Source organism: Miniopterus schreibersii (assembly GCF_964146895.1).
Source record: "Miniopterus schreibersii genome assembly, chromosome: 2".
Classification (NCBI taxonomy): Eukaryota; Metazoa; Chordata; class Mammalia; order Chiroptera; family Miniopteridae; genus Miniopterus; species Miniopterus schreibersii.
This window is the reverse complement of record NC_138102.1, coordinates 80,038,070-80,051,247: the sequence shown is the minus strand read 5'-3', so window position 1 is coordinate 80,051,247 and position 13,178 is coordinate 80,038,070. Positions and strand designations below refer to the sequence as shown.

Here is a 13,178-nt window from a genome sequence, read left to right as displayed (position 1 = left end):
AACAGGTTCTTTAACCTTTGCTTACTTTCAACCTCTTCTGGCACTCCTATGGTGTGAATATTGTTCTGTTTCATGTTGTCCCACAGTTCCCTTAAACTGTCCTTTTTTTTTTAGTTGTGTTTTCTTTTTGGTTCTGGGATTGATTTTTTTCTATCTTGTCTTTGAATTTGCTGATTTGATCCTTGGCTTCCTCTAATATGCTGTTTATTCATTCCAGTACGTTCTTTATTTCTGCTATGTCATTCTTCATTTCCTACTGTTTGTTTTTCATAGTTCACATATATTTTTCATGCTGTTGAGCATCCTTATAATCATTACTCTGGATTCTGTATCTGATAAAATGGTTATCTCCATTTCATTTAGCTCTTCTGGAGATTTCTTTTGTTCTTTCATTTGGGGCTTGTTTCTTTGTCTACCCATTTTGGTTGCCTGCTTGGGTTTGTTTCTGTGTATTAGGTAGATCTGCTATGACTCCCAGTCTTCTTAAGGTGGCCTTATGTAGTAGGTGGGACCCAGCGGCACAATCTCCATGATCATCAGAACTGAGTCCTCTAATAATGTCCCTTGTATTTGTTCTTTGGGCCCTCCTGTTGTAATTGAGTCTCAATTGCTATTGGCTCATTCATTCATAGGTCAACCCTCAGGCTGGTGGACAGTGAGGGACAACCCCCAACACAGTGTGCAGGCTGCTGTGCAGGTGCTTATCACATAAAGTGTAATTCACCTCAGCAGGGTTTGGAGCCTGCCTATATCTCCCTGTGGATATACTGCTTGTGAAACTTATTGGATCTTGTTCTGTTGTTATCTTAAGCTGGCCACTGAGTTAATTGGTTTTGGGCCTCTTTGGAGGGTCTCTGGTGAAAGCCAGTGTTAAACGCTGTTTGTGACTGGCCCTGAGTACCCTCTTTGGAGCTATAAGTGATCCTCACCTTGTGGCTCCCTCTTCTGGAGCTAGGTGGATGTAGAAAGTACCAAGATGTTCACTAATGTCTACTTTTACTAGACCCAGGTCCAGGAGCAGGACAGGCAAAAACTCAAATCACCTAGAGATCTGTCTCTGCCTGCAGTCTGACAGCCTCAGTCATGTAATGAGTCTCAGGCTGTAATCCTCAGTAGAGCATAAATTGCACAGGGTGAGGTGAGAGGGCTTCCAACAAATGGGGCAATTGCTTCCCCCCAGTGTAAACTGTGTTGATGGGAAAGTACTGCTTGAGAAAGATGGCTTTTGTAGCATGGTGGAATAACTCAGCACAGGGATCCTGGCGGTTGTCCTCTCAGGTCTCTCCTGGGAGCCACAAACCTCAGACTCTCCTCACTCAGCTCTAGTCCACTCTGCCTCCCTCTGCTGGAGCCCAAGGTGAGAGGCTGCAAATGAAATTTACTGCATTGGCCCTTTAAGTGTGTGCCTCTGTTCCTAGCTGTCTCTCCCTGTCAGACAGAACCCTCGGTGCTTTTCACAGCCAGATGTTATTTAGGCACCTTTCCCAGTTCTGTTCTCTGGCCTGAGGAACCCAGCTTGGGGTTCACACTTCAGACTTCTCAGGGGGATCCCCTACAGCTGAGATATCCCTCCAGAACTACAGCTGCTGTGCGTGGTATCCTAGCCAACCTTCTTATATCTCTGTACTTCCTACCATTCTCAATGTGACCTCCTCTTTGTGCCCCTGATTATATGGGTTCTCTCCAGCTAATCTCCATTGTTTATTCAGGAAATGATTTTTCTATGTTTTAGTTGTAACTCAATATTTGGTTCTGGGAGAAGGCCATTTTAGCTCCACTTAATCTGCCGTCATCCTGGAATCTCCCAAAACTCCACTTAGTTTTAATTTTTAATCTTAAAAACAAAAGATATTAAGCATTACTAAATTTTACTCTTTTGATTGAGTCTGGTTCCCATCCTGTGCATAGTTCAAGTTCATACGTCACATTGCGTATACAATAAGGGAAGGATCCTGAGGGAAAAGTGGACATAATGCTGAGAGATTAGGAGGACCTTTACTTTTAGCTGGTTTTAGGGTGTTTCTCACATCAACATGCTACCTTTCAGTGAGTTTGCAGATTTGAGGGCCTGGTTAGGTGCTTATAGATTATATCATCTAATTTTAACTAAACTCATCACAATATGGCAAACAGTTTTAAAAGATTCCTTCAGAGGACCCACAGATTGAAGATAATGTTAATAATACAATTACAAATAAATAAAAAGTGACAAAGCTGATATTCCGTCTACTCTAAGTACAAGATGTTCCTCAGCCACATTGCAAGACAAAAAGAGGAATAATCTGATAAGAAATGCTATTCTAAAAAGTGGATATAGATTCAGCTTTATTTATAATGAACCATATTATACTTTAAGTGGTATAACACATATTGTGCCTTTGTGAAAGCTTGAGGGGTTTGCTGTTGTTTTGTTGTTCCCATTTTTGCGATGATAGCCCTTAAACTAGATATTGAAATAAACTGAACTTGAAACAAAAACAGAAACTTTTTTGTTTTATCATAAAATATTAACCAAAGTTTTAAAAAATAATGAAGCATATACACATATAAAATCTATGACTGTGAAACAATTAAGCATGTATAATATTTGTAAATCCTATGCATACATAAGTAAACACGTATATTAGTGATAAAAAGCTAGAGAGTTAAAAAGTTATTTAAACACTAATAAATAAAAGTATTCAAAATATTTTTATATTCTTTTGATCTCAATCTTTTACATTTTTATACCTTTTTTGTTTAAGAATATATCTAACATATTAGTACAGTCATAAATTAAATATATATTTATAAATATGTGTGTATACACTGTACATTCTCAAAGTATTTTACCTGAGAGGGGCTGATAGTTTTTAAAAGTTTGAGTACCACTGCTTAACATTTTGGAATAGTGATTCACTGAAGGTTTTGATCCATGATACATCAATGTATCAGGATATTCAAGAACTGCATTGAGGAAAAAAAGTGGTACCAATGTGCTATAAAAGAGACTACTTGAAAATAGTCTATAATAAAGAAAGAAGGAGCCCAAGCCAGGTGGCTCAGTTGGTTGGAGTGCTGTCCCACACACCAAAAAGGTCTCGGGTTTGATTCCCAGTCAGGTCACATGTCTAGGTTGTAGGTTTGGTCCCTGGTTGCTGCATGTACGAAAGGCAACTGATCAATGTTTCTCTCTTCCCCCCTTCCTCTCTCTAAAATCAATTTTTTAAAAAACCACACAATCCTCTGGTGAGGATTAACATTTTTAAAAAAGAAAAGAAAAAATAAGAAGGAAAATGGTTAATAAATTGTTGAGTTAACTCAGAACTTGAGTAAGGGAGATCTTCATGAAAACAGAAAGGAGAAGCAGGATGCGGTAGGCACTTGGAGGCAGGATCTGCATGGTTTCAATAAGTGATTCACTGCTAGGCAAGGTGAAGGGGGGATGAAGAGCCACAAGTGACTATGACTTTTTCCCCTGGAGAGCAGGATAAAAGCTGAGCACATGTTTGAAAATAGAAACACTATGTTTTAAGTTTGGTTTAGAAGGAGATATATTTTCTTTAATTTGGGTGGTGGTTTATTTAAAAAAGATCAGTCTATATGTTATTCATATTAATTTTTAACTTACTAAACAAATACCTATGCAACTCCTACTACATTTCAGAAACTACATTAAAGTGCCAACTATTCAAAGATGAGTGAGATGGTTTCTAGCTTCAGCAAGTTCACAGATTAGTGGGATAATAAAAACATGTCAATAATGATACATAATGTGAAAAGTACAGTGAGAAAGCCACTTGTCATGTGATTTGAAAGCACAAGAAAGGGACACCAGGCCTGACTGGGAACGTTTTTGGAAGATGAGGCTCCGGAGCAGTCTAAAGAAATAAGTGCTAGTCAAGGGAAGAAGAAAGGATTTCATTCTGTGCAGAAGGGATATAAGATGGCCAAGCCACAGCACAGTGTATATGAGAAGCTCGAGCAGAAGAGTTCAACAGAAATCAGATTCCCTGTGACAGGTGGACTGCTTAATTCTGCTAAGAGGCCGCGGGCTCATATATTCTGCAAAGAAAAATCAATAGCAATCCATTAAAAGCAAAAGGTTGTCAGGCCCATGCAGGATGGCAACAGGGGGAAGCCAAATAGAAAGGGGAAATATATAGTTTATATGGAAGCTACTTTATATAGAAGTTGAACAACAAAAATATTAACTGTGGCTGTTTAAATTAATCACATCTAGTAATTAAATGTGGTATGTGTTTAAATGTGGTATGTGTTAAATGAGAGAGGCCAGCTGGCAACCCTGCATATTGAGACCCCAGAGCAGGCAAGGAAACACAATCAGAATATTGCTTCTGGAGAATACATGCCTCCATAAAAGATAAGAGGACATAGCTGGAACTCCAGAAAGTACATGAATATTTACATTTTACTATCAAAAAGGGATTTATGTGTATTCATGTACATGTGTGTGCCAGATGAAACTTGAAATTCAAAGTGAATAGAAAATGTGAGAAAATACATATGTATTGTTTGAGAATGTGGTACTGTTTATGAAACTTGGACAGGAATGAAGGATTACTGTATAATTTCACTGATGATGCTATGAAATAGCTCAGATTAATGTGCCAACTACATGTTACTTTATGTATTATATAATACATCTTGTATACTTAATCAAATCCTCATTAACCACTAATTCCGGTGGTGGTATAGCATTTTACAGAAGAGGAGATTAAGAATTGGAGGCAAAAATTGAGTTACCCAGTGTTGTATGGTGGGGGTGAGGTGGGGGTGCCCGAGACATACCAGGAGAAACTGAGTTGTGTGGCTTTGTGGCAAGGGCTTGAGGGACAACTGCCAATATTCCTGTGTTGAGTCCTTCCCACCACCACACAGATTTAGCGTGGTAAACTTCATTAGCTCCACCATGGAAACTCCCTGAGCAGTCATACTCGGCTAGGGGTGGGGGATGACAGACACCAGGGAGAAACTGAATTGTGTGGCTTCAGGGCAAGGGCTGTCCTCCTGCACAGTCAACAGGTGCCACCTTTTCTGTATGGAAATTTCCCCTCACAGGTCCAAATTTTAATCTGCATTAATCTGGTGAACTCCACCAGTTTAGCCTGATGAATCCCTGAGACCCTGCCTACTGCAAAGGTCTGCGGGCCCTGGGAGGGTGGCAGCTGACTTCCATATACCCTGAGACTCTTGCTGAGTGGCCTCAGGCCCGGCATTGGTGCCAAATCTGAATCTGTATTAACCTGGTGAACATAACTTGCCCCATCTTGGTAATGTCCTGAGACCCTGCCTCAGGCAACTTGTGTACTGCCCATGGTCCTTTCAATGGCTATGCCTTAGAGGCAGCAGTGGCAAGCCTCTGCTTGCCTTGGGCCTTTTGATGACCTGGTCCAGGGCAGGTACTGGTGGCAGTTGGCCTCAGTTTGCAGTTTTGCCTTTCCCAGGCACACCCAGGCACTAGTCAGGCAGATACCAACCACTGATAGTTTTGTAGTTCCTAACACGTAGCCCCAAGCCAGTTACAGGCATCCTCTGACATTGACCTACACTGGAGTCCCTCTCAAGAGTCCCCAGAAGAACCAACATACCCAGTGGTTGGTTTCAGACCACAACATAGCACCATTTGATTAGCTTAATAAGTAGCGTACCCAAAGAGAGGCCTCAGCAGGGACCATATCCTGCTAGGGTGAATTCTGCTCCTTGGGGTCAGCCCCTGTCTATCATCTTTTAGGCTATGGTCATGGCTACTCTTCACAGCCAGCTATCCTAAGGGTCAATCCTACCCAGTGACATGACAACAGCAACCAAGATTCAAAAACAATAGGAGGGCATACACAACCCACAAAAGGGAAACTTCTAGAGCACCCAGCTCAGGTGATCAGGGAGACCACTGGGCCCCACAAAACACCTACTATATAAGTATACCCTACTAAGACTGGGAGATATAGGAACCTGCCTAATGTAAAAACAAACACAGAGAAGCAGCCAAAATGAAGAGACAAAGAAACATGTCCCATATTAAAGAATAGGAGAAATCTCTAGAAAAATACCGAAATGAAATGGAGGCAAGCAAACTACCAGATAGAGTTCAAAACAATGGTTATAAGGATGTTCAAAGGACTTGGTAAGAATGTCAACAAAGAGATAGTAAGCATAAAAAAAAGACAAAGAAATCATAAAAAAGAACTAGTCAGAAAGAATACAATAACTGAAATAAGGAATACACTAAGAGGAATCAACAGCAGATTAAAGCAGAGGATCAAATCAGCAATTTGGAAGACAAGGTAGCAGAAAACACCAATCACAACACCAAACATAAAAAAGAATTTTAAGAAATAAGGATAGTTTAAAAGAGCTCTGGGACAACAGTCTCATCATTGTGGTACCAGAGGGAGAAGAGAGAGAGCAAGAAATCCAGAACCTATTTGAAGAAATAATAACCGAAAACTTCCCTAATCTGGTAAAAACAAAAGACATACAAGTCCAGGAAGTACAGTGAATCCCAAACAAGATGAACCTAAAGAGCCCACATCAAGACACATCATAATTAAAATGGAAAATGTTAAAGACAAAGAGAAAAATTAAAAAGCAGCAAGAGAAATACAGTTAGTTACCCACAAGAGAGCTCCTATAAGACTATCAGCTGATTTCTTAACAGAAACTTTGCAGGCCAGAAAGGATTGGCTCAAAATATTCAAAGTGATAAAAAATAAGGACCTACAACCAAGACTACTCTACCCTGCAAGGCTATCATTTAGAATTGAAGGATAGATAAAGAGCTTCCCAGACAAAAAAAAAAAAAAAAAAAAAGCTTCAGACAAAAAAAAAAAGCTAATCTAGTTCATCACCAACAAACTAGTATTATAAGAAATGTCAATGAAATTGCATAAAAAAGGGAGGAATCATAAAGTTGAATAATAAAATGACAATGATTAAATACCTATCATAATCATTTCCAATGTAAATGGATTAATTAAAACAGATAGGGTAGATGAATGGATAACAAAACAAAACCTATATATGTGTTGTCTACAAAAGACCCACCTCAGATGGAAAGACATACACAGAAAGTAAAGAGATAGAAAAAGATATTTTATGCAAATTGAAACATGAAAAAGCTGGGGTAGCAATACTTAGACAAAATAGGCTTTAAAACAAAGGGTATAATAGGAGACAAAGAAGGACACTACATAATGATCAAGGAATCAATTCAACAAGAGGATATAACCGGTGTGAACATTTATGTACCTAACATAAAAACATCTAAATATATAAAGCAAATCTTGACAGACATAAAGGTTGAGATAGACAAAAATACAATTGTAATACGGGACTTTAACACCCTATCAACATCAATGGATAGATCTTCTAGCCAAAACGTCAACAAAGGAACAGTGGCCTTAAATGACACATTAGGCTAGGTAGTTTTAATTGATATTTGCAGAGTATTTCACCCCAAAGCAGCAGAATATACATTCTTTTCAACTGCACATTTTCCAAAATAGACCACGTTAGGCCACAAAACAAGTCTCAATAAATTTAAGAAGACAAATCATAACAAGCATCTTCTCTGACCGTAATGGTATGAAACTAGAAATCAATTACAAGAAAAAAACTAAAAAACACACAAACATGTGGAGGCTAAATAACATGTTACTAAACAATGAATGGGTTAACAATGAGATCAATCAAGGAAGATATCAAAAGATACTTTGTGCTATGTAAACACAATAACCTGAAAATCTATGGGACACAGTGAAAACAGTTCTAAGAGAAAAATTCATAGCAATACAGCCTACCTCAAGAAATAAGAAAAAAAATCTCAAATAAACAATATAACCTTACACCTAAAGGAACTAGAAAAACAATAACGAACAAAGTCTAAAGTAGAAGGGAGGAAATAATAAAGATTAGAGCAAAAATAAACAAAATAGAGTCTGAAAAAACAATATAAAAGATCAATGAAACCAAAAGCTGGTTCTTTGAAAAGATAAGCAAGATTGAGAAACCTTTAAAGAGACTTATCAAAAAAAGAAAACAAAGAAAAAAAAGACCCAAATAAATAAAATAAGAAATGAAAGAGAAGTAACAAATGACACCAGAAAAATACAGAGCATATAGAAATGCTACCAACAATTAATATGCCTGCAAATTGGACATTGTGGAAGAAATGGTTAAATTTCTAGAAACGTACAACCTCCCAAGACTGAATCAAGAAAAACAGAAAATCTGAACAGGCCAATTACAATGAACAAAACTGAAGCAGTAATAAAAAAACCTCCCAACAAACAAAAGCCCAGGACAAGATGGCTTCACAGAAGAAATAACACCTATGCTTCTCAAACTATTCCAAAAAATTCAAGAGAAGGGAAGATTTCCAAGCTCATTTTAAGAGGCCAGCATTATCCTGATTCCAAATCCACACACAAACCTACAGAAAAAGAAAATTATAAGCCTATATCCCTGATGATCATAGATGCAAAAATTCTTAAAAAAATATTAGCAAACCATATTTAGAAATACAGCAAAATGATCACACACCATGATTAAGTGGGATTTATTACAGGGATGCAATTTTGGTACCATGTCCACAAATCAACAAATGTGATAACCACATAAACAAAATGAAGGATAAAAATCACATGATCATATTAATAGATGCAGAAAAAGTATTTGATAAAATTCAGCACCCATTTATGATAAAAACTCTCAGCAAAGTAAGAACAGAGGGAACATACCTCAACATAATAACAGCCATATATGACAAACTCACAGCTAACATCTTATTCAATGGGAAAAAGCTAAAAGCATTATTTCTCTTAAGATCAGGAATAAGACAAGGATGTTTACTTTCACTACTCTTATTCAACATAGTGTTGGAAGTTCTAGCCAGAGCAATTAGACAAGAAGAAATAAAGGCATCCAAATTGGAAAGGAAGAAGGAAAACTGTCATTATTTGCAGATGACATTATATTATATAGAGAGAACCCTAAAGATTCACCAAAAAACCTACTAGAATTGATAAATGAATTGAGTAAAATAACAGGATACGAAATCAATATTCAGAAATCTGTTGCACTTTTATGCACCCATAATGAACTTTCAGAAGAGAAATTAATAAAACAATAAAGCATCAGAAAATAAAATACCTAGTAATAAATTTAACCAAGGAGATAAAAGACCTGTACTCAGAAAATTATAAGACATTTAAGAAAGTGAAAAAGATACAAATAAATGGAAGTATATACTGTGCTCATGGATAGGAAGAACAATAGAGTTAAAATGTCCATACTACCCAAAGCAATCTATAGATTCAATGCACCTCTATTAAAATACCAAAGGCATTTTTCATAGAAATAGAACAAATAATTCTAAAATTTATATGGAATTACAAAAGACCGTGACTAGACAAAGCAATATTGAGAAAGAAGAACCTGGTATCAAACTATACTACAAGGCTATATGAATTAAAACATCATGGTACTGGCTTAAAAACAGACAGATGAACCACAAGAGGTTCAGGGATTTTATTCTGACCCAAAATTTAAAAGGTGAGAAAAGAAAAAAATATATATATTTGTTCTCTAGACCTTCCTAGGAATATATTTCTCATCTTGTTACTTATTTCCTTGTTATTTACAGCCACACCAGCTTTGGCAGTTTGTGGAACAAATTCTTTCTTGGCTTGGGGCCTTTGCATTTACACTTTCTCCTGCCTGGGAATGATTTTACTCTGTATTTTATATTCTTCAAATCTGTTTAATGGGCAATTACTTTCCAGACCTTCCTGGGTGAAGCAGGCCTTTCCATTACTATTTAATTGCACAGTACTTCGTTTTTTTCTTCACTAATCCCAATCTAATAACATTTATTAAGTCTTTTGTCTCAGACACAAAATGTAGAACCTCCAATGCCTAACGGAGTACCTGGCTCATAAAATACCTTCAATAAATGCTTTTTTACAAAAAGGGGAAGGGTGGGGGAGAGGAGTGGATGGAGGTGGAAGAGGGCATAGAGGGGATAAATGGTGATGGAAAAAATAAAGTATAAAATAAAATTAAAAAAGAAAAGCATTCGGGTGAGGTGAATTTAATTTCAATTAACTTTTAGTGAACTTATATGTCAAGGCATAGGTCTGGTTGTATTTTCCTAATACTTAGTTTGTACTTTCTTAGATTCAGGATTCCGAAATCCTTTTAATCCTATAAATATTAACTCCGAGCTCTATGTACGGCCATTCCCGACCCCGTCGGTCACCCCTCCCACGCTGAGGTTTTCGCTCCGCCTCCCTCTAACTCCCCGCCCCTTCCTCGCTCCCACCAGCCTGGCTGAGCGGCGGAGTCTCCGCAGAGCCTTCCCAGGGGCGCATGCGCGGTACTCTGCGCACGCGCAGTACTCGCGCGGCCGGGCTGAGGTGGCCGCGGCCGAGCTTGGGGCTGGACCCGGGGCGCTATGGCCGAGGGTAGCGGGGAAGTAGTCGCAGTCCCTGCGTCCGGGGCTGCCAACGGCCTCAGCAATGGGGCCGGCGGGACCTCGGCGCAGCCCAACAACCCGCTGTCGCGGAAGCTGCATAAGATTCTGGAGACTCGGCTGGACAATGACAAGGTAACCGGCGCTGGCAGGGCCGGGTACCCGCGTCGCTCGCGGGGCTGAGCCGGGCCAGGGGCGGCGTCTGGCCGGCACCCACTCCCGCACCCCTCCTGCGCACCGCGGAGGCACCCCAGACCTGCGCGGAGAGGGTGAGACGGGGGAGGCGAGGGGCCCCTGCAAAAGCGAAGGGGTTTCCTGGGTACTGCTCCTATTGAAAACTTTGGATCCCGGAGGCAAACCGTGGAGTCCCTTTCTCCAACCTCGGAGGCGGCTCTGAGCCGGGAGCGTTCGGGGCTGGGTGGGAAACTGATGCCGAAGCGCAGATTACAAGTTAAGCCAACGCGAATCGGGGGCCAGGAGGACCGGGAGAACGGGGCTAGGTATAATTGAGCATTTCCACTGACAAGTGAAAACAACTAAAATATGAAATTATTTTATGTAATACTTTATTTTATTTCTTATTTACATTATATTTTATGTAATGTAACGCGAAAGAACCTGCTCATGGCTAAAGTGAAATAGTATTTACTAGTTTTTGTTGTTGTTATCTAAGTACTGTCTATGATTTGTGGGCTCAAGCTGTATTTCTTTGCAAAATAGCTGTCCACATCTAAATTGGGTTTTTTAATGGAAAAAAATTATTTGAAAAGGATTTCATTAATTTTTGGCTTGAGATTAAGAAAACATTTGAAAATTGATCCTAATAATTTTTTTTCTATCAATTATTTAGGAGATGTTGGAAGCTCTTAAGGCACTTTCAACCTTTTTTGTTGAAAATAGTTTGCGGACTCGAAGAAATTTACGCGGAGATATTGAACGCAGAAGTTTAGCCATCAATGAAGAATTTGTAAGCATTTTCAAGGAAGTGAAGGAAGTATGTAAACTCTTTTCATTAAGCATTTATTGAAAATTTACTGTATACCTGGCTCTGTACTAAGTATTTTTATGAATTAGGTTGACATATTTGCTATTCATGTTTCATGTTCAAATAGAAAATTTACTTCTGAAGCATCTAGATCTTTGGATTAGCGTGATTTCTGAATCTGTGACTTCCACTAATGCTGGTAATTAGAAAGTTATGTTCTAGGATATTCTGTTAGGAATTTTAGCTTTTTAAACAATAAAAAAATTTTTCTCTGATCGGTTTTCCAGTAGAGATAGTCCCTCATTGAATGAACCTTCCTTGGAGGGGCTAATCTTAATTATCTCCAATGGAGATACTTAAGTATGTAAATAATGATTCCTCATATTTGAATGAACAGTCTACTCATCATGGGGTAAAAATGAGTTATATTTTTTATGTTCTATTTTATTTATCATGTAATATATTAATTATGTTAATATAACATAATATTATATAGTTAATATTTCTGTGTGAATTGTATGGGAGAGTTATACATGGTTTCAGTGAGTACTTAATAAAAACATTTTAAACAGGAGGATTTTACTGATTAAAGGATAATAATCTGGAAGTTTAAAAGGAAAGTTAAGTGGTGTTCACCAAAATAAGGAAGAAGTAGTAGTGATGAGCACATCCAGACTGGAGTCTCTAAACACCCCTTTTCACTGAAAGAAACAATCTTAACAGTACCATAAAGCAAGGAAGCTATGACTATTGGGAAATTATCAGAAAGACTGGAGCTACTTGAAGAGGCTTCTACTGGCCAAACATAGGACCGTTTGAGCATCAATAAGAATAACTTGGTGGGTTGAAACAATGAATTCATGTGTAGTCCATGAATTCATAATCATATTGAAAACCAAACAGAACCCTTATTAGTTATCTTTCATGGATATAAGGTAACCAACTTAATTATTTTGAAAACTGCTAAATAAAAGGAAAGCATCAAACATTTATCCTGTCTTTTGTACCAACTACCTGTGGTTGTTGAGGGCCAGCTTTTCTTTTCTTTTCTTTTTTGTTTTTTAAATTTCAGAAAGAGGAAGGAAAAGGGAGAGAGAGATAGAAACACCAATCATGAGAGAGAGTCATTGATTGGCTGCCTCCTGCACACCCCCTGCTAGGGATCAACGCCACAACCTGGCATGTGTTCTGACTGGAAATCGAACCATGATCTCCTGGTTCATAGGTTGATGCTCAACCACTGAGCAATGCCAGCTGGGCAAAGCTTTTCTTTATAGAAATATTCCATCTAATAAATGAAGAAGAAATGATAGAACTAGATTAGAAGTTGCAACCACTCTTGAATGTGTGGGTCTAGCTTAGGGTTTTTCAACCTTGGCATGATTGACATTTTGGGCCAGGTAATTATTGAGGACTATCTTCTGCAATATAGAATGTTTAGTAGCATCCCTAGCCTCTGCACACTAGATGCCAGTAGCACCACTTTCTCCCCAGTTATTGCAATCAAAAATATCTCCAGACAATGCCAAATGCCCCCTTGGAGGGCAAAATTGCCCCAGTTGAGAACCGCTGATCTAGCCTTTGGTCATCACTAGCTGCTAACCTCATAAAAAGAGGAACAAACATTATATATGACTATCAATAAAGGTATACAACACCAGAATTCTTGCCAGAAAATTGAACCAGATATAATCAAGCTTCTAGATCTAACTGCTGCAG

General features: G+C 38.4%; 1 protein-coding gene across 3 annotated transcripts in view; it reads left to right on the top strand.

The window, feature by feature from the left end:
• The first annotated feature begins 10,328 nt into the window (after positions 1–10,328).
• COG6 (component of oligomeric golgi complex 6) overlaps positions 10,329–13,178 on the top strand; it is a 91,671-nt gene continuing 88,821 nt past the window's right edge. For 2 of the 3 annotated variants that reach the window (XM_081128420.1, XM_081128419.1), the window contains exons 1-2: positions 10,390–10,609; positions 11,325–11,468. In XM_081128420.1, the coding sequence (XP_080984546.1) occupies positions 10,457–10,609; positions 11,325–11,468 (297 nt within the window). In that variant the 5' untranslated portion in view covers positions 10,390–10,456. Of the gene's footprint in view, positions 10,610–11,324; positions 11,469–13,178 lie in introns of all 3 variants that reach the window. The other variant, XM_081128418.1, reaches the window with a different exon arrangement.